The sequence below is a fragment of the Hippoglossus stenolepis genome, chromosome 15 (assembly GCF_022539355.2).
Source record: "Hippoglossus stenolepis isolate QCI-W04-F060 chromosome 15, HSTE1.2, whole genome shotgun sequence".
NCBI lineage: Eukaryota > Metazoa > Chordata > Actinopteri > Pleuronectiformes > Pleuronectidae > Hippoglossus > Hippoglossus stenolepis.
The window spans coordinates 5,273,879-5,295,700 of NC_061497.1; the positions used below are offsets into that span (position 1 = coordinate 5,273,879).

Consider the following 21,822-nt stretch of genomic DNA (forward strand, 5'->3'; position numbering starts at 1 on the left):
CAAAGAGTGCATCAGTGTGTCCACTGGAGGAGGATGTGAAAGCTGGCAGGCCAATAGCTGCCGCTGTGAAGAGCCACTGACACACACTGTCAACCACCTTCTCTGGTGCACACGATCCAGCATCACGGTTAAAGTATTCTTGAAGTGTTTAACACTTGACATATGAACAATACTTTCTTGTGTGCGCGACCTTGTGTGTCACTGTGTAATTTGTGTTAGTTCAGCAGAAACACACTCACAGCATAATTTAAGGGTGTGAGCTCGATGATCCAAGCTGTAGCGCAGCTTGAGTGAGAGAGAGAGCGTGAGTGGCCTTATTACATTTTAAATGGTACAGTAACTACAGGTTAATTCTGTGAGCGGAAACAGATGCCAGGGAGTGACTGCACTCATGATGAAATTTGATCACGTATCACATGATCATGTGTCAAAAAAAAGCAGTACATTATAATTAGGAAGCAGTGGCACACGAGTCAGATTTAAACTGTAGCGGCCTGTAGTTATAAATAAGTAAATAAAGATTTTGTCCCTGAATGCCTTCCAAAACTAAATGTTGCATACTAGGTTGCAATTCAATTAAATCTAAGTGATTTTAATTTGAAGGGGAAATGATAAAATTCCTGTATTAGGCTTATTTTTTTAATGTGAGACCCAAACTGAAGCAGCCCATAATCCACCAGTCATGCTGTGGACATCTCTTCTTAATTTATGTCGGCAAAGGTAGTAGTTTTCAAATCCCAAAACCAGACATTAATGGGTAACCATAAACTGACCAGTCCTCAGTGACCACGACCACAGGACGGTCCAGTCATTAACAGGTCGCTGTGGTTGTCAAGGGCCATTTAAACACATTAGACACGGTCCGGCTAGCATAACCTGTTGACCACTTCTTACAGTGGGAGACTGCTGGAGGCTAAACAGGACAAACATTAGAGGTTAGTTTGTTATGAAGAAGCCCCGGTCAGGATCTCCGAGGGAGGTAAGAGAAAGATGGACGGAGGCCAGTGATGGAGGGGTGGGGTGTTGAAAAGTGGGTGGTAAGCACACACACACACACACACACACACACACACACACACACACACACACACACACACACACACACACACACACACACACACACACACACACACACACACACACACACACACACACACACACACACACACACACACACACACAGAGAGATTTTGGAGGTTAGAGGGGATGGTCCCAGTGATTTATCCATGTGGTTGGGTTGTGCCATCTTGCCATATGTTCCCTGTCTAGCAGACAGACACACTCACTCTGACCCCCCACTGAGCGATGGATCATACACTTCAAATGAACACTTTCATTTCCATCCAACCCTTTTGAAGCTGATATTAAACCTCACACTGATAAAAAGGGAAATTGAATGTAAATGTGTTGAGTTCATATTTAATTAACTTTACTGAGTGAGGAGGTTTAACATTTGAGAATTTCACAAATTCTCTTTAATAAATTATGTATTTCTATGACAGCTGGATAACTTTTTCACTGTAAAGCTTTGTTTGCTTCACCAGTTATCAAAATTAAATGTATTTGTTCATAAGCTGCCTTTTTCCCCTTATAACCTAAAATTACTAGAAAATTGTATTTGTATGTGGCAAAAACATTTTTTTTGAATTAACTAAAATGTATTTAAAACTAAAATGTGCACCCTCTTCAATATAGTAACTAAATAATGTGAACAAAAGATAGATGCATTGTGTATCTAAAATAATGCTTAACAGATTCAAATGGGAAACCATAATTCATCCATAATTAAATTGTTATTAATTTAAATTTTCCTTTTAAAATTTTCTTGCGTATCAGAGTTAGAGCTGACACAGTTTGATAACTGATTGTTCAACCAAAAGTAAACTAACTCACAAATATTTAATAATCCTTAAATTATTCTAAAATATTTAAGAATCTGATAATTAACTGTCAAATACCTAAAAAATGTATTTAAGGTCATAATATTATTTTAAAAATTCTAGTACAAATGTTAAATGTTCTCTGGTTTCAGATTTTCAGTGGTGGAGATTTCTTATATATTAAAAAAAGAATTGGCAGATTAAACAAAAATAGAAATATGTTTGAAAATAAAAATAGTAAATAATGGAAATAATAGTCCTAATATCCCTCAAAAAAAGACATCTAAAACAATTAATTAAGATGATGCATCTCATATTCTGATTACACTATGGGTGAATTAAATAAAAGCACAATATGTGTTAATTCCTTCTGTGAGTGTGTTTCACTTTGCCAACTAAAACTACAACAGGGAAACATTATATTGCTCCAGTTGAAAGTCCACCTGGAGAAAAGGGACACTGATACAGGGAAACATCCACCTGAGGATGTGTGGTGGTGGGAGGGATCATTTTAAGCACTAGGTGACCTTTATAGAACAATTTCATAATAAAACTAGGCTTTAAAAAAAACAACTAACACCTGCAGTCTGCCAGCAGTGCTCTGGTTTGGTCTGGTCAGTTTTGGCTTTTTCTGGCAGGGTTGTTGGTTCCATTCAAGGCTGGCAACACGCTAGGCTGTCTTTGGTGCTGGATTTGCTTCCTGTGGGCTCTCAGTGTGTATTTGTGTGAGTGAGTGTGTATGTGACTGGTTATTGTAGTTGGTATTAACAGGCGTCCTGGGGCCTCAAAGACACACACAGAAAGACGCATGCCTTGGATGGCTGAGGTGTGACAGTTAAGACTGAGAAGCCCTTATAAACATCACACACAAACACACAAACGCACAAAGCTCCCATTTACACAGCTCTCTGGTATTCGTCTTTGAAGGAGCTTGATGAAGATGAATAAGTCACAAGACGTAGCGGCAGATCCTTGTCTCCATCCTTATGAGGAAGAAAATGAATTACTTAAGATCATGAATGAAAGCAATTGTATGGCTTGTTTTTTGTCCTTTTTGCCAAAGGAAGTGAAAGCGCTTTTGTTAAATTTCACATTTGAACCAAAATTTGGATGATTCCCCTCACGATCAGCTGCAGCTCCATAACGGAGCAGTGTAAAAATTCTCAAACAAAATACACTATCGTTATAGTACGTGAGTTCAGTAGTAGCAGGATAAAATCCAAGTGATGCAGTTCTGACACACTATCAAGATGTAGTTAAAAATGAATGGCTTCAAATTGAATCCAAGACGTGTTGAAGTTAAAGTGAGAGATCCGTTACTGCCGGCCAGTAGTGAGTCAAGAGTCGCTTTTCAGCTTTTCAAAGAACTACTGAACTTGATCCTGATGAGTCACTCATGTTCCAGGTAACATATATTCAAAGTATCACTTTGTCCAACAAAAGAAAAGAACATTATGCTATGACGAGTCATGTTAGACACATGAACAGCGAAAATAGAAAATTCTGAATGAACGTCGACACTCAGAACAACTTCAAAACTTCCCACAGAGCCTTATCAACTCTGACTTCATGAACAAATCTAAACAAACACACAAAATAACTCTCATGGGTGGTGGAAATTTTAGGTCAGCTCATACAGACCAGCAGCGAGATGTGAGTCACAACTCAATCAAAGCAACCAAGTTTCTGTGAACATGAATGTGAAGGTGTCCAGTTTTTCAGCTGGGATTGTAGAAGTGATTGTCATTGTTTAAGCCACACAAAGGCCAGGTGATCATGTGAGCAAATTTCCCTCACGCATATGTTCTTGTTAAACAGTGTGTGTGTGTGTGTGTGTGTGGGTGTTTGTGGGCAGACAGCTCTTAACTGTATAACGGCATCTGAGCAGCACAACTTGAAGGACCTGAGCAGCATTTTGTGTGTGTGTGTGTGTGTGTGTGTGTGTGTGTGTGTGTGTGTGTGTGTGTGTGTGTGTGTGTGTGTGTGTGTGTGTGGAAGCCACACTCTCAGACCTGCTCAGCCCTTACTGCAATAGTTGGCACTAATTAAAGCTGTGCTCCTGGTAATTGCCAACAGCCAAAACTTAATTTCAGGGGGTTTGCTGGAGAAAATCTGTATATTCTACACAAACCTCTGCTGCAACCTATAATTTAGTCAATCCTAAAAGAAACTGGATATAGAAAACTACAGAATGTTCCTTTATTTAGATGAGCCACTGGTTTACTTTTCGAAAGACAAGGGAACTGTAAATCATGAGTCATAAACACGTTAGGAACATTTTTTTGGTATCCCATAGGATTGCTATTGTTTGCTCCCCGGTGGTTGCTGACATTTATGCTCTCAGAGGGACGCAACATGTTCACCTCGCACTCATAAAACAACTCAAAACCAAGAGGGAGAGAAAAAAGACTACCCCAGTTGCTATTATGTAAACAGCAACGTGCGCGGCTTCAATTATAATGACTTTAATTCTTTGTTGCTGTTGATTTAACGTTGAGCACAACAATTTTCATGCTGCCCATAATGACTTAATGGCAACAGCCATTACTGAAAGTAATTTAATGGTGGATGACTCAGATGAGCTCTCCTCTAAAATATTTACAGCATTCCCAAGCTTTCAAAGAGTCACACACAGTGCGAACCTCTTCTCATGTAAAAGAGGATTTATAGAGGTCTGCGACACGAGTTGTCACTGCAAAATAAACGCTTAAATACTTAAGTGGGGATGAAAGCCTGTCCCACTCCCAATTGGGATCTTCACTCATTATGGCGGATGCATGTGCAGGTGCAGGACTCTCAGCATGCGTACGTGACGTGTGCATGTTTGTCCCGATCCTCGCCTCTCGCCACAGCCTCCGCCGTAATGAGATCTCTCCAGTGTTCCTGCGTGATTTCATTGTGTTCATGGTCTGTATTGTAAGCACCCACCCACTACCTCCTCCCTCAGAGCAGCTGGATAAAATATACTTGATGCTGGGCCAAAAAGTGTGCTTTTTTTCTTCTCTACGCTTGAGTTGTGGGGTTTTATCTTTCTCCATTAACCGGTCCTGTCTGTGTACAATGATCTCCCGCAGTCTCAGCAGGATGCAAACACAGAGGAGACACAGGACAGCAATTGCCCATGACAGGGAACAGGAGCGCTGCCACTTCTGCTCTGGTTTCTTGACTGTGCGCATGTTCCTGGCTCTGCACTCCCCTCTACTGGTGTCTTTGACGTACTTTCATAATCTAGTTGATCGCACTGACTACTAAAGATATATGCTGTTAATATGTGGTAAGGTAGTTTTTTTTTACCAATACACCCATAAGCCGTGAACGATTGTCATCAATTTCATAGAGGATAAATGGAAAAACTTGGCCAACTGGAAAAAACAGTTGGCCAGATTCAGTGAGGTCAGCACTGTAAAAGCAGAGCAAGCAGACGTTTACTGTAACAAGACACATTGAAATAATACGTTGTAGTTTCGTTCAAGAAGTTAACTGCTAGAAAGAAGTCCGAAAAAGGACAGACACGTAATGACAGCTGGGAAGCTACATCATAGAGTCACATGTTGTGTCATGTGAAAATAGCACAACCGTGCACCTTTAAGGCTATAAGAGCCCTGCTGGTGTTCATGTTCCCCTAATCTTACAAAAGAGTGGGAATAACCAAGGAACTGCTGATGTAATGTATTTGTTTTAGTTATGATCTTGAAGAACTTAACGTCTTGTGGCATCTGTTCAGTTTCTCATTATTTTAACTGGAGAAAGACACTAAAATATTTAGAACGTCAAACAGTAGTTATGTAAAAGCCACATATCAGCTTTCAAGTTCATTTGTGTTTTCCAGAGCTTCATTTTCTAGACAGACAATATATTATGTAATTAAAACGAGAATTGGTCCCAATACAATGATCCAACACTGCTTGTCAAACATTGCAATGTTTCTTCCGGTTTATCCGACATTATAGGATCACTGGTACCATCTAGTGACTGTTAACAGTGATGACCTGGGTCAGCGATAACCTTAATGATAATTTATAAATCTATTGTTATTGACTTAAGTTTCAGTTTATTACAGACTGGCTGACAGCAAATTAAAGATTGGATTGTAATGTACAACAGTGGAGTATCTTTAGGACTGCTTAGTGTACTTGTTATCAATTAATCTATTATGTATTGTTGTTTCTTGCCATTACAAGTTCCAAGAAGTGATGATGTCTTTAAATGTTGTCCAACTAGCAGTGCAAAAGTCAAGGAGATTAAAGGCACAATGATATAAAAACAGAGAAAAGCGCAGATCGTCAAATTTGAAAAGCTGAAACCTGTTCTTTGTAAATTATGTGGTGAAAAAATGTCAATTAAAAATATTTTAATAAAATGTGCATCTTCGAAGGTAAGGCTAGAAGTAATGAGCCCAAGGTGACGTCTTTGAAGGTCCAACGCACATGCAGTCCAAAACCAACCAACAGTCCAACACACAAAGAGAGTCATAGATATCACAATATCATAGATGAGTGAGAAAAATAGGAAATATTCCACTTTAGGAACCAGAGGCTTGTTGCCAATTCTGCTTAAAAATAACTCAAATGATTAATGAATTATCTAAACTGTTGCTGTTAAATTGCTGCTGGTCAACTACATGATCAACGCAGCGATTGTTGTTTGATCTCAGTTACTCAGCTCCTCACGGTCAAGTGAAAAAGCATTAAGGTGTTGTACCAAACTTCAGACTGAATGAGAAGCTGTGCAGTAAAAGTTCACTGAGTCTCTCCCCTGAGCTGCTGTATATCTCTAGTGGTGCACTTGTATACCACTTACAGAATAATTGTGGTAGTGTTCTTTCCAAATGTTGACATGGGCGTAAATCAAAGTCAAGAGCTGGTAAACACCCAGGCCCACTTCACTACGCATCTCTAGCATATTATTAAGTCTTATGGAAAGGAGGAAAAACTGTGCCAGAATTCAAAGCTAAGAGTGTTAAGACTTTTAAATTTGTGGGGACATCTTAGCAAGTGTTCTGAACTTGTTTGACATAGTTATAATCACTGACCCAGTCCTAGTAGCTGAAAACAGGACAACATGTCTGCTGGCTCTCTACAGAGTTCACTTACCACAGAAATTCTTAAACTTTTACTGTCAGAAAACAGAAATATCTTGTCAGGACCCAGAAATCTACAGAATCACTTAGGAATCTCAATGGCTTCTTTAAACAGTGGCTCTACAGAAGAGAAGATATATCATTATAATTCTCTGAGGTCAGTTTTGTGCTTCTTGCTTGTGGTTCAGCCTCACAGTTATAAAGAGGAAACAGATACTAGATCAGACAGCACTCATGGTTCAAGCTCATACAAAATAACCACAACATCTTAAGGTTTGAATCTTGGCCAGAAGACTTTTGTTACATACCCCTCTGTCTTCTCAGCTTTCCTGTCTGTTTCTACAATAACTATGGCAGAAATTGCTATGTGCAAATGTTTCATGGTATATATTCCATTTCCATCATATAAGCAGTCAATTTAGTGGAAAAGTGTGATTTTAATAAGTTGCATATAAAATAAAAACAAAAATTGTATATAAACATCCAGCATACCCCAAAACATCAGCTATGGGAGGACTAAATAAAAAATATCTGCAGCAGTATCGGCTTTGAATACAACAACATCAGTCAAACTCTATAAAAAATGCACCACGGCAGCTCCAGCTAGGAGCACCAGGTTCTGTCATGAACCCGTTGACACCACAAGCTGCTATTGCAGCTACGCTCACTAGATGGTGACATCCTACTTTAAACCTTCCAGAGAAGTGAGCTGAGCCATAGAGTTAAAAAAAAAACAACTCTCAAATTACATTTGGAGCAGCATGGTCTGGCTTTTAAAAACAGCAGAATGGAGGACACGCATTTCAAAGTTTCCAGTACAGCTCCACTGGGCAAGGGCACACAAGTGCGACAGTGGACTCCCTGATGACAGATGGACTCGGAGCAATGAAGACAAGCAGATGTTTGGAGACCATGATCTGATCAGCAGTGGAGACCCGACACCTCCCGACACTCAGAACTGAGCTAACAAACGGAGAGACGAAGAGACTTGAAAACAGACAGAAACACACAAACAGAAGGAAAGAGGGAGGGAGAATTTAAGGGGGAGGAAGAAGGGGGTATGTACGCAAGGGAAAGACATAAAAAGGAGAACGGGTGAGGGGAGGGAGTGTAAGAGAAAGTGAGAGTGAGCAACACAGTGGGGAGCAGGAGAGCGGGGTGAAAGGAAAGAGAAAGAACTCAGAAAGGGGGAGGGAGAGTGTTTTTATCCTCATGTGCACTCAGTCAGAGGGGTCAGTGAGTGCGATTGTTCCTGGACTGCCTGTCAAAACAGTGTGGCTACCACGGCGTCTATTCATCTCCATCCCACTCTGAAATGCATGCACATATGCATGTGCAAGTGCATGAGCCTCCGAAAGCTTTTAATAATGCTCTTATTAAAGCCTTAGCAACAATCCAGCAACAGAATCAACACAGCCTTTAGAGCTGCGTCACAGCACAACCACCATCATACACTGTGTTTGAATTTCAGCTCTGTCGTGAAATGAAATGAATAACTGCAGCATGGAGGTGGGAAACTTGTGGAGAAACACAAAAAATGTTGTCTTACCAGGTAAAGAAGGACGGTGTGCAGGCCAGTGCCAAGACCCACGGACGACAGGATGCCCAGGCTTACCCAGCAGGCGCACCACAGCGTCTTCCTCCCCATGTAACGCACATACTGCAGAGGCCAGAGAGAGGGACGGTCAACCACATGGCAGAGACACATGCACACAGTGTGAGGAAAACAAGAAGTGTTCTGATGGGGGCACACAGAGAGAGGAGGGGAGGGACAAAAACAGAGTGAGAGAAGGTACGAGAGTGAAAATGTGCAATACAGAGGGCACTTTAGAGGGTGAGAGAGGGCAAGTGAGTTGTAGCAAAAGAGAGGGAGGAGAAGAGAGTGAGAGAGACATTTGGAGACAGAGGTTGTTGTTGAGTTTGGAGGACAGAGCCGTAGGGTAGGAATGCTCTTACACAACTAGTAAAGTAAGGCAAGCCAAGAGCTCTCCTCTCTCCCTCTCTGTTCCTCTTCCTCCCCTTCATCCACCACTATCACTCCATCTATCACCCTATTTTTACACACCCTTCCTCAAGCTGAGGCAGGTTGTTTTCAGGAGGAAGCACATAGCGTGTAGATTTCGGGAAGAAGGGAGGAGACTGATGGGTAGAGGAGATCGACAAGTGGGGGAATGGGGTGAGCTCTGACCAAAGACTCCATTTCCCAGGAAACCTGGCAAAACAAAAACTGCACACACTGCACCTCTATTTACTGGCAGAACACAATTAAGTGCAATGCCTGCCGTGGGCGATTGTTACGTGTAGTTACTGAGAACTGATTACACAACATCCGAGTCTCTGCGTAAAACATAACAAAAAAAAGAAGGAGAAACGTTTTATGGTTATGGGTTTCAAAATACGACAGCTCATGACAGGAAAAACACAAGAAGGGGAAAAAACAGAGGTGACGGGTTCTAGATCTATATCACAAGTCTGCTGTGGTTTACACTCTAAGCTCTAGTAGTTTGCTATGTGGACTTAAGAACTCAGCAAATAAAAGTTAACGTTCTCGGAGGTTAATAATTAAGCAAATGTGATCTAGCGTGCTCACACACTTGCGAGAGATGACGTTCAGTTCCTGCAGTATGAATCTCAAACTGTAGGCCGAAATTGTGGGGCAACCTTTGGGCTCTTACATATACGTCCGGAGAATTGCAGGAGATTCTCCAGAGTGCAGAGCATGTCTGAAAGGGTCCATGATTTAGTGTCCGGCGAATGATAGAGATTATGAAATTTCATGACATGCTACTACTGTACTCAGCCGAACAAGGTGGTGGACATGAGTTTAGGTGCCGAACCTTCACAGCACCTAAGTGTGGTCATAATATGCTATGAAAAACATTTACAGTATTCAGTCACCTTCTGGGGTGTCCCTTCAATACAGTAGGCGATGGAGGGGAGAGTCAGCCGGATCAGAAGGCCAAACACAGTCTGTCTTTGCTGCCAGAGCCTGGATGAAGGAGAGGAGGAGATGATCAATTTCAGTGTTAGGGCACAGAGGTGAACAGAAATTATAGTAAGGAGAAAGAAGGTGAATAATGACGATAAAGTGTGAGGGCAGACAAAAAATATAAGTAATCATTGAAACTCTGAGTAAGTATTGGCAAAAGTGAAGGGTGCTATGTTCATGTTTTCCTCTGGTGGAGAGAGACATCTGCTGGAAACTGAGCCACTACACCGACAGGAGCAGCACGATCACAGTTGAATTTCAGACATATGATCAATAGACTGCATATATACATCATATAACCCTTCATACTTCATCACTAAAGGTTCAGAGTTGGGTAGTTTTATTTTGAACATTAATATAGATAACAATATCAATGGATGCAAGTAAGAAAAAGGCACATGATCAAACTTGAACTTTAACAAGTATTCAAAATAAATAAATCATGTCCGAAAGTGGGGTTTATGCAGTGTGTGGTATTAAGAAAGAATAAATTCAGATTTCTGACAGGTCAATAACTTAAGGCCTAAAACTTTAACACTATAAAACATAATTGTCATTCTACAACAAATTAGCTTGTACTTACTTTAACACACACACACACAGACTTTCAATATTTTCCCAGTTGATGGAAAGAATATTGTATATATAAGTATATTAGTACATAAGTATAATATATATATATATAAGTATATTATATATATATTATATTTTATTAATGAGTCCTGTCAAATGTAATATTCACAAATATAAAGCTTGCCCTAACTTTAAGTGGAGCAATGATTTTGTGATATAACACGTTATGATGTTGGTTGTGAAACAAAGATTGGGTTATGTAGTGAAGTACTAGTAAAGTAAAGTAAATAGTAAAGTAAAAAGGGCCCAACTGGCGGCCTGTGTTGGAGTATCAGGATTTGATCAACTTTTATCAGGATGCAAGATTGTAACTTATGACGGTTTCAGTATTAGTTTCTCTGTTACACCTTCCAGAAGAATACAGAACAAATACAAACTATTAGAAACACTGTAGTATTACTTGAATGTGTTTTCTGGCCTTAGCATCTCATATTTCACAATAACTATTTACTAAGTATTTTACTTTACAAGGCTGTGCAATACTGTAGCTTTTAGGGTTTGCCCACGACACTTTTAACATTATATCAAATATGAAATTCATTCACTAACTATGCGTGTATATAAAACCCTGTACTCATCACTTCGTTTCTAGCTAATTAAGCTAATCATTAGCCTACTTCCAACTTCAGCAACACCTGTGAGACAGTAGACCTCCTTCACCTCACAGTCATTATGGAGTACTGGTAGTTTTCACCTGCTCATCTGCTCCTTGTGTCTCTCCACAGTCTCTCAGCTGATTCTGTCTCTGCTGAAATCTCCTCCCACTGGAGAGCAGCTGACATTAGCCTCTTCCACACGGCTGTCTGTGGGTTAGCCAGCATGCTAGTTAGCTGAGGCTGGTCCACGTGACAGCCACTTAAGACACCATGGTGCTACGTGATTCAAACTTGAGAAGCTGCGCGTTGTTCTGAAGCAAATATGGAGAAGAGCACTCACAGTGATTCTCACTATTCTATCGTCCGTCAGCACGTTGGCTCAATGATTCACCTGAAGTCCACACACAAGGTCAAAAATACTATTTGCATTAGTGTCACATGACAGAGAAGGCAAAGGGTATCTTGTTTTTAACAACTTTGAGCCAAACTATCTGTTTTTTACACTACTGCCATAATAATAATAATAATATAAAAAAAATATTATAATAATATGTGCATGTGTTTGTTCAATGTGTTCCACCATTAAAACAACAATGGTACATTTCAAGATATGTATACAAGACATCGTCTGCATCCTCCAACAGCCGCGTAAACCGCGTCGGGCCAAAGCAAAATGAGACACTCTGGTCTTTCTATTGCGTCACTAGCTTGTCCCGCCATTACAGCCATTGCCTAGCAACAAAGCTAAGAACGAAAATGTTCTTGAGTTGATTCAAATTGCTGAAAACATGATTTTGTACTGTTTTTCTGTTCAGTTGAGTACTTACGATGAAAAATAAATATTCCTGATGTTTTCGCTTTGAAAAACAGTTCGTCACTGAAGCGCAATGAACCATGGAAGATGTTGGGCCGGGAAGAATTCACCCGGAGCCTCCTTTGCTCGGGGCTGGTAGGACACATTTGTAGGAATTGGGACAGTCTAGTCACGCCGCTGTGAAGCAATTGGTCTATAAATGCAGCCGACAGAGGATGCAGCCCCTAAATTGAGACACAGCTTGGATAAGTTTGAGGTATTAACTTTCATGTATTAATTTTGGTTGTCTGAATGTTCAACCAACATTGTGTATTCAAGATACTACAGAAAAACAAGGGGATCCTTTTCAGAATGTTACATCAATTTCTCATGATATCACTATGAACTATTATTTCAATCAGTGTGCCTAGTTTGTGGGGACACGGTCGCTGTGATGAAAAAGGTTAATCAAGGGGCATTGGTTAGTACACTAACATGCTAAACTTAACACAGCCAACACAACAAATATCACCTAGTCATTTTTGTGCATGTGATTACTGCCAAATTTGAAATTGGGGAGGAATTGTTGTCTTCAGCACTACCAAAGGTTCCATGGTCCTGATCGGCTTCTTCTCTCTCTGCTTTCAAATCTTAACTCCGAAGAACTTAAGTTGTGGCAAGTGCAGCTGGAAAAGGGTTACAGTGTGCACTAGTAAAGGCAGACAAAGACATCTGAGTATCCTGGTGAGTGTTCAAAGGTCATTCAGCTATTTGGAGAGAGGTGTCATGACATGAAAAGTGTAGTTTTTAATGTGAAACCGGCTGATGTACTTACAACGGAAAATGATTGAGCTGCAAAACAATGTTCTCAAAGGTGCAGGAGTTACAACAACCTCCCTCTGCTCAAGTTCTACAAAACGCTTTTTTAACGTGACCCTCGCAAAGTTCTGCGCAAGACGGACTGACCCAAACCTGGAAAACTCTCACACAACATCATCACTACCATTTGACATCGGCTAATAGAAGCAGTTCCAGCCATCACATTAGAGAAGTTCTGTGTTTACAATTTAATATGACCCTTGAAGGATGTTTCTGAAAAATGATATGACCCTTTGCAAGAAAGAAAGGTTCCCCAACTCTTTGTTAAGCAAACGTAACTGCAGCGTATTAGGTTTAATGCAGTTACAAAATGTTGCCGGCGGTGACAGGACTTAGTCAGTGTGAATGAAGTGTGCAAGAGCAGGAATGTCTCCACAGACACAAGATTTAAAACTGTTGTACACCGTGAAATTTAGAAAGATATACTTGGCAGTGATGGGTTTAACCAGCATTGTGTGAACTTGTTTTGCGAGGACCTGATGTTTTTGACTAAAATGTATGTGAAAGTCCTGCTCTCCCATCTGAAGAAAAACAAGTGCAGAGCCACAGCCCTGAACAGTATGTTGCCCTGAGGACGCCTGTACACGTGCTATAAATTAAAAACCACTTCAAGATTCAGGATAAACGCCTTTGTGCGCTTGTAGCCGTAATGTGGCTGCATGCATCCCCCTGCAGCATTTACAACTGTGTTTTTAGTGTCGGGGAACAGCAGCTTTTCTCAGTCAAAACACTGCTCACGGTGCTTGCGGCTCACCACATCCTCTTGTAGTTTAGAAAATAAACACATTGTCCTCACACTCTTAACCACAGAGGCCTCCCTGGGAGAACACACTGACCTTCTTTCGGGCTCTTGCTGTCAACAAAGATTATTAGGTGTGCAAAAGACATGTTGCGCAGTCTGATGCTGTTAAAGAACTGGGTGATGTTCAGTCCCCTCTAGGATGGAAAGTCACAACGGAAAAAGAGGAGAAGCAAATCCTGTGATTTATCTTCTGTGCAGCATTACAGGCTTCATTTGGTTTCTAACTGAAGACTCAACAATGACGCAGGAGGCCTTGATGGCACCGAGAGAGTCACCTCCCATCTGGGACAATGTGTGTGTGTTTTTGTGTGTCAATGAGGGAGAGTGTGTGGAGAGAGAAGTGCGACAACCATCTTATTCTCTTGTTGGCTGAAGAGCAACTATCACTATCACATCATGAATAACTAACATCACAAAAACACTGTTTAGCTGTTGTCAGCACTACAGCAGCCTCCGCCCATGAATATACTAAAATCATTATTTATATGCTGCTCTATTGAGTAGCATGACTAAACACGTGACAACCAAGTTTCATCTTTTGCTTTTTGCAGCTTGAATTCATGCAAAAGACGTACACACTGAATATCTAGAAAGAACTTTTTTTTCCAAAGTTCCTCAATTGAAGCTAGTACGTTTTTTACATTGTTACAAATCTCTAAATTCATCATTTGCAGCCAGCCAAATAGAGGAAACACCTCAAGTGTAGCTCAGCTCGCAACCTCTGGACTCACCTCTGTATCCACTCTGAGAGAGATGAGCAGTTCCAGGCTGAAGTATCAGTAGAGGTCTCTTCCATAGCACCAGGGTTTCCTGCTCCTCCGTGTCCCTCTGCTCTCTCTCATCCACAGGAGGCTCTGGGTCTAGCCACACATTGTGGGTATTGCATGGACACACAAATAATCATACACGGGAATGACCTAAGAAAAACATCATGAAAATACAACAAGAGCTTTCATGTCTTTTCAAAGATGCTGCTGATGTGCTTGTACGTTGGACGCCTGTTTTTACCTGTCAGCCTTCCATTTGGATGTTCCTTGACACCAACATGCCTGAGAGAGTTCGCTCTGCCGTCTCGTTCACCATGAAGGAGTACTGCTGAGAGTAGAGATGGTAATCGTTTAGTACACTTTAGCCAAATCCAAGACTGACGCGTTCCCAGACTAACATTCAACAACACACAGCAACCCCAAACACACTGAAACATGTCTGTGTACACTCCCACACGCCACCTGACCAGCCAGTGTTTTCCTGCTGCTTCGTCCTGCAGAGTACTGGGAACCCAATCAGGCCTGTACATGGCCTAATGAGGCCTAATTCAAGTAAATGTTTCTGTGTGCGCTCAATTATAAGTCTGCATCCCCTGGTGATCTGGAGACAATGGGTAAAAGAGCACGCAGCAATTTCTAGCTTTTTGTTTCTTCATCACATTCACTCAAAGGAGACACATCTCTGAACTCATCTTCATACACAAGCTCACAAGAGCGTCTCACTACAGAGCCTCGGGCCTCCTAGGAATCTGTCAGTGAGCAGTGAGATGGGGACTCTGACAAGGAGGTATGCAGCTCACCATCTGGTGGAATTGTCAGTCACCCACACATACACACACACACACACACACACACACACACACACACACACACACACACACACACACACACACACACACACACACACACACACACACACACACACACACACACACATACTGGTTTAATCCCTCTATCCTGTGCCCTAGGTCTGGGCCTCTGGCTCCTGTTTCCGTGCATTCACACTTTCATATCACAGCGAGCCGTGACGTCTCCTAAAAAAATGTATACATTTCTTCTGAGGTTCTGAGAAACGCTTTGATTTCCCCACCCCCAATAACTTCAGATTTTTTCTGCAAAAGCAGTGACATTTCAAATATTTTAAAATCTTTCTATAATGACAAGGAATAACAAAATCTATCCCATCCCTATGTAGGTGCAGCATGTTTCTGTGCTCAGTGTTATCCTGAAGGACAAACACACTTACACATTCTGAGCACTGAACAAGAAGGCTGCGAGTTCACTGCGGTCTGATTTGTGCAATTGAAGGTTGACAGAGATAAATACAAATCTTTAGCATTTGGAGAGCCACTCTTGGCCCTCTCTGGGAACCACAAACTAAAGATTTTCATCAAAGACTTTAAAGACTTGAGCACACTGTAAAAGCACTGTGTCATTTCCTCATGCACTATATTATTTAATACACCCTATCATTACTCCACTTGTACTGAGGAGAACAGTCTGCAAACAAAAACAAAAAGGTCACTTTGCGTGAAACCGGCACATACACAACTATGTGCTTTTTACTACACAACAAAAACTTTTATTATAATTTCAATTTCAATGCATTTTTCACTATTAATTCATGCTAAACAGTTCCATAACAACACCCCTGCTTGTGAGACACGGTAGCACAGCACTGCTGCCACACTTGATTGTGCAATAGCTTCCACCAAAACAACCCAGACCTGTTGAGTAACTCTTGTGCAAGGGACAATGAGAAACCCAAGACAGAGCACGTACACTTCAGGATGAGAAATCGAATAACGTGTTATCAGTTTCCATGTTTCAAACTGAGATAAACACACTGCACTGGGTAATTTTACACTCACACTGTGTAAAGCAAAGCAGGGGCAGCAGTGTAACAGCCTATTGTGAGCTGAGCAAAACAAAATATATAGAGAGAGTAAACTCACCTTTCAGCTGATGCTTGATCAACAGTGCGATCTGGGCTCATGTGAGATCTGTGGAGCCCCAGTGGCAATGTAGGGCAGGAGTAAGCTACCCATGAACTGCATCACAACTTGAGTGCAGGGTGTGGTGATGGAGGGGGCCAGTGAGGGATAGAGAACTGATATAGGGTTGCCGGGGGAGGGGAGAGCAGGCTGACAGAAGAGAGACACAGAAAGAGGGAGAGATTTCATCTTTTGCCCGGTCAAACCTCCAGAGATCCAGTCTAATTACAGGTCTATAAATAAATAGATGTCTTTCCTGGAGCACACTTCTAACACTTCTCCATCCTCTGTGGGTTTCACACAAAGAGTGCATGGATGGCATTTGGGCAAAGAGAACCTCGGCTAATTCCCCTCAGGACATCACATTTTTTTCATAACTAGAGACAGAAGACCTCAGTGGTATTTCCATGTTTGAATTTTTGCATCGCCTTGTTTATCAGCGTGAGAGAAGCACTTTCTGGTGATTGTTCTCGACCAGGTCACTCAGTTCCCACTGATGGAAGCTGTTTCTGATGGAAACTGACACAACTCTGAGTTTTTGAGTTACTGTCTCCTGGGACTAACTGAAAAGGTGTAGTGGGAGTAAGTTTCAATAGGAGATGACCTCCTGTGTCATTTACAACATTTAAATGAAAGTGTATAAACTTAACATTGAAGCACTTTGTGAGAAAGGTGCTGTTCAAATTCAATTTGCTTACTTTAATTTCTTATACAAGCTTAATATAGATGATGCAAAGCCAGTATTTAAGCAGGATGAGTTATGTCCCATGAGCTGTTGTAACATTTGGGCTTCAGGTAAAAACAAAATCTTGTGTAAACTTTAGAGAGCCTTAAAAAATAATGGTTTTGATACCATTTTATTATTTATAAAGCAGTTCACATATTCTTGCATTGCAAAACAATATAATTTATTTCCAACATAAACACTGTTGTCAATACTTGTAGACCTCATGGGATTAGGAATAGGGTTAAGGTTAGGTTTAGGTCTAACCCTAAATTTGAATCAAAGTCCAGTCCGAATGAGGCAAGACATCATTTCTGAGGTCTTGGTTAGTGGTAAATGTGACTTGTGGTTTGATTAAGTTGTTCACAATTGGAAGACAATGCAAAGTTCTTTACTTTAAGTGAAAGTACAAACAATTAGACAAAAATGTACAAAGTAATTAGTATTATTAAGTAATAAATTCAAAAAATTCAAAATTCGAATTACTTGCCGAGGGTCGATTATTCCCTGATGCTACCTTCTACTTCATCATCATGAGTCTCGGCAGTGGCCTCCTCTGAATCCATGTCAGGTGTTTCTTCTTCACCAGTGATGCTGCTGCTGCAGGTGCACCTTGCTCTCATTCAAGGAGGCGGGGCTTAATGTTACCTGTCAGCTCTGATTGGATCAATGGACTAAATCCCCTCTCATCAATGATTTAAAATATAAACACAATGTGAACATGTAACACAATGCTTTGTAAAAAAAAAATGTATCTGGTGGAAATTTTATTTATTTGCTGATATGTGTGGTGGAGTAATAGTGAAAATTACCATAAAATAAATAAACTTAACTTAAGTGAAGGACCGATTCATGAAATATGTACTGAAGAACAGTAACTGAGTACATGTACCTTGCTATATCCCAAACCTTGCTGCACAAGAGTGAGTGAAGAAGAGGAACAATATATCAAGTGATCAAGTGGGTGTCTCAGGACAAAATATGGATGATTTCTATCCACAGTCTGGTTTCACAAAATAAAATCTGTCAATAAGAAACTGTATGTGTGTGTGTGTGTGTGTGTGTGTGTGTGTGTGTGTGTGTGTGTGGGTGAACACGAGTGTTGAGCTGAGGACTGAGTGAGGCTACGACCAGCTCCAGACAGGAGAGGGAGCTCTATGACTACATGTGTGAGTGTGGACTTGTGAACTGGCACCTGAGAAGATCCTTACAGAGACGGTGAGAATATGTATCTCACCAGCAAAATTACAGAGCATAAGAAACATAGAGATCAAAATAAAGATAAAGATATGAATGAACCATACTGTACTGCTATCATGGAAAAAATAAAAGACTTGCCCACTGGCCATTTTCTACTCAGCTCTTAAATTCACCATCCACACAGATGAAGAACCAATGTTCAAGCATTGTGCATAAATTAATAAGTATATGTCCAAAATAAATCTTCACCCCTATGTGTATCTTATAGAATATTATATCTGTCATATTCTGGGTTGATTTTGGATTCAGTTTGCAACAGCAGGTGCCATATATAGGAAAAATGAGGGAAGATGAAGAAGGAGTGCAACACAAGAAGCTTCTGTCTAGGAATTTCTTCTTCATGGCTCAGTTCTTCTTCTTATGGCTACACAACTGTTCCTGGTCCCTCTCTCCTCTCTCTCCCCCTGTCCTCCTCTCTATCTCTCTCTCCTCTTTGCCACCCACCTCTCCTCTCTTCCCCATTTTTTCTCTGCTTACCCCAAACGGTCGAGGCAGATGGCCGCCCACATTGAGTCTGGTTCTGCCTGAGTTTTTCTCTCCCCTGTCACCTTTGTGGAGCACTTTTTAAACCTTGATTGGATAAGTGCTAAACAAATAAAGTTACTATTATTATTATTATTATTACTGTCTAACTTTAATGTTGATCACTTAATACATTCAGAAAAACAAACAGCAGGAATTCAACTTAATACAGAGATAGAGATATACATATAAGCTAACTAAGGACAAATGAAAACATTTGAATACAAATGGTAAAACAAACAAAGAATATATAGAATATTACAATGGGCTCACAGCTCTATAGTTGTGATAGTTTTGTTGTTTTTGTTGTTGTTGTTGTTGTTGTTTTTTGCCAGAGACATTGAGGAAATATATAGATCCATTTCTTAAATAAAAAGAAAAGTGTGTTTTTTAACCATTAAATCTACACTTGTGAAATTTACAAATAAATGTAATTAAATGTATTGTAAAGTATTCTATTTGTATGTAGAGTTGGAAAAAGAACTAACTAAAAGGAGATTTTCCAGAAGAGGTACAAAGTTAGACCAAATATTATCCAAGACAAATCCACAAGTATCTTACATCAATATAACAATTGAACTTAATGGAGAAAGACCTGCCTGGGTAACATCAGCGGATGATTTTTAAATGACCTTATTGACAAAAAAAACATTTTGTAGGAGAGACCAAATTTCTTTCAGCAGTAACTGGTACTCGTATTTATTATATTTTATATAATGCGTCTCTTTAGTCGCGGCGTTGTGACGTCATCACCAAGGGCCCTCATAGAGTGGAGCCGACAGTGGAGCGTCTGATGTCTCCAGCAGGTTTGAATTAAAACCCCTGTATTGATACTGTTGTTCTTCTGGTGACTCGGTGACACGTGTGAGCACCAGTCTGGTGTGTGGTTAAATGATCTCTACTGAGCTGAAGTGGCTGTTGGGACATTACACCCTCCCGCCTCTAGCCGGGAAGCTAACGTTAGCCAGGCTAGCTCCAGCTTTAAAGTCGTTGTCAGTGCGTTTTAAACAAGTAGAGAACAGTTTGTTCATAAACAGACGAGGAGAGGCAGAGGTAACGAGGTGTGATGCTGTTTGTCTCATGTCAACTCGGGGGGGAACTGTAAATACTGAAGTTCCTGCTGTGAAACTTCTTTGACTGAGCTCCAATCTCAGTTTGTTCCACTTCACTCAGCACGTATCCCTCGCCTCTAAAGACCAAGCCCACACTGAAGGACTCCGATCTCCAGGAGAATCAGCTGCACATATCTCAGCTCTGCTTTGCCACCATGAGCTAGAGAAGTGCAGTTTAAACCGATGCATGATATTTATCCCTGTAACTTTCCCTGAGCCTCTTGATTCAATATTGATTTTAATGAATATGCACAGAGAAAAATAATAATACAGTTGTTAGTGAACTTTTACTGTTCTCTTGTAATGTCTCTCCTTAGTTTTGGGAGGATTTTCACAGTGGGTTATTAGATTACAACTTGTTTTTCTCAGCTGTCACATTCAGTAAAATGAGATTTAATCTTATAATGAAGGATGATTCAGTGATACTCGCCAAATGTTTCCTTGACAAATGTACATTTCTAAGAACCATACCGAGATTCAGTTTATTTCTGAAAGAATGGCCTCTTTATTTAGATTCTTTGAAACTGGAAATATATGAATATCTGTCATCAGCACTTAATTAGTACCCAGACAAATATACATTTGATTTAATTCACATTTTCCTTTTATTCACCTTTTGTCTCATGTTTGTTCATATTTAGTCATTCATTCTTGGTTGTGCCTGTTGGATTTGTTAGGTTGCTAAGCCAATGTGGAGGAATAGTCCATTAAATACAGAGGCATGAAGATTTGAGCATCTCTAAGTTTATGTTCATGACAAGTGAGCAAGATGGTGGTCAAAAACTCCTGAATAGTTACTGAATTGGCCATGTGAGATGAGATTTAAAAGAAATAACAATACATTTTTACACTCAGCTTTAAAAAGGTGAAACTGCTGCTTCTGATTGTGTTAGTTTTGTTGGCGTATTCCAAAATTGTATAGTTTCATTTGGCCACATGTCGTATTTATAAATGTTTCTGTCTTTAACTTCCTCATATTTACATATCTGTGACTTATTCTGTGCTGTTGTTGTTCGCAGGTGTAAACATGGATTTGTTGTGTGGTCCGTTGGGTTTGGGCGTGGTAGCGGGTCTGGGATGCGGGCTCCTTCTCGGTTGGCACCTTCGAGGACGCTTCGCCCCAGTATCCAAGAGCCTGATGGAGGCGATGGGGAACGGCGAGGCGAGTGTGATGGGAGAAGGAGGCGAGTTCAAGATGGTCCTGGTGGTCCGTAATGACCTGAAGATGGGCAAGGGGAAGGTCGCCGCCCAATGCTCCCACGCTGCCGTGTCGGCGTACAAGCAGGTCCAGCGCAGGAACCCTGAGCTTCTCAAACAGTGGGAGTACTGCGGCCAGCCCAAGGTGGTGGTGAAGGCCCCCGATGAGAACACCCTGATCGATCTGCTGGGTCACGCCAAAGAACTGGGGCTTCCTGTCAGCCTGATCCAGGACGCAGGACGGACACAAATTGCACCAGGGTCCCGCACCGTGCTGGGTATCGGCCCAGGCCCGGCAGATCTGATTGATAGTGTCAGTGGAGAGTTGAAGCTCTACTAGAGTTCCAGCTTCCACCAGTTGGACTCGCAAACAATTCCCTTTGTAGATAAAACTATTTGGAACTTACAGCTGAGCTTTAATGAGTTTATATTTTTATATATGGCAACAATTATGTTTTAGAAATCAGTGACTCCTGGATCAGTAATAACAGCTTCATGTGTGTTTCTTTACTGACTGTCCAGTATGTTCTCAATGATAACAATCAATCTACAAAATAAATTATCAAACTAGAAAAGTCTCTTCATATTGTAAAG

At 40.8% G+C, this 21,822-nt stretch overlaps 2 protein-coding genes across 6 annotated transcripts in view; one reads left to right on the plus strand and one right to left on the minus strand.

The window, feature by feature from the left end:
• Window positions 1-16,487, minus strand: part of LOC118122081 (vacuole membrane protein 1-like) — a 41,031-nt gene extending 24,544 nt beyond the window's left edge. For 2 of the 5 annotated variants that reach the window (XM_035178533.2, XM_035178534.1), the window contains exons 1-5: window positions 16,375-16,487; window positions 14,661-14,747; window positions 14,384-14,512; window positions 9,859-9,949; window positions 8,510-8,620 (exon numbers count right to left, since the gene is read on the minus strand). In XM_035178533.2, coding sequence (XP_035034424.1) covers window positions 8,510-8,620; window positions 9,859-9,949; window positions 14,384-14,448 — 267 coding nt within the window. In that variant the 5' untranslated portion in view covers window positions 14,449-14,512; window positions 14,661-14,747; window positions 16,375-16,487. Of the gene's footprint in view, window positions 1-8,509; window positions 8,621-9,858; window positions 9,950-14,383; window positions 14,570-14,660; window positions 14,748-16,374 lie in introns of all 5 variants that reach the window. The other 3 variants (XM_047343662.1, XM_047343663.1, XM_035178532.2) reach the window with 3 other exon arrangements.
• Window positions 16,488-19,662: 3,175 nt separating this feature from the next.
• Window positions 19,663-21,803, plus strand: ptrh2 (peptidyl-tRNA hydrolase 2). The gene is made up of 2 exons (XM_035177987.1): window positions 19,663-19,725; window positions 21,051-21,803. Exons 1-2 carry the CDS (start codon window positions 19,713-19,715, stop codon window positions 21,566-21,568), a joined length of 531 nt encoding a protein of 176 aa, XP_035033878.1. The 5' UTR covers window positions 19,663-19,712; the 3' UTR covers window positions 21,569-21,803.
• Window positions 21,804-21,822: the final 19 nt, after the last annotated feature.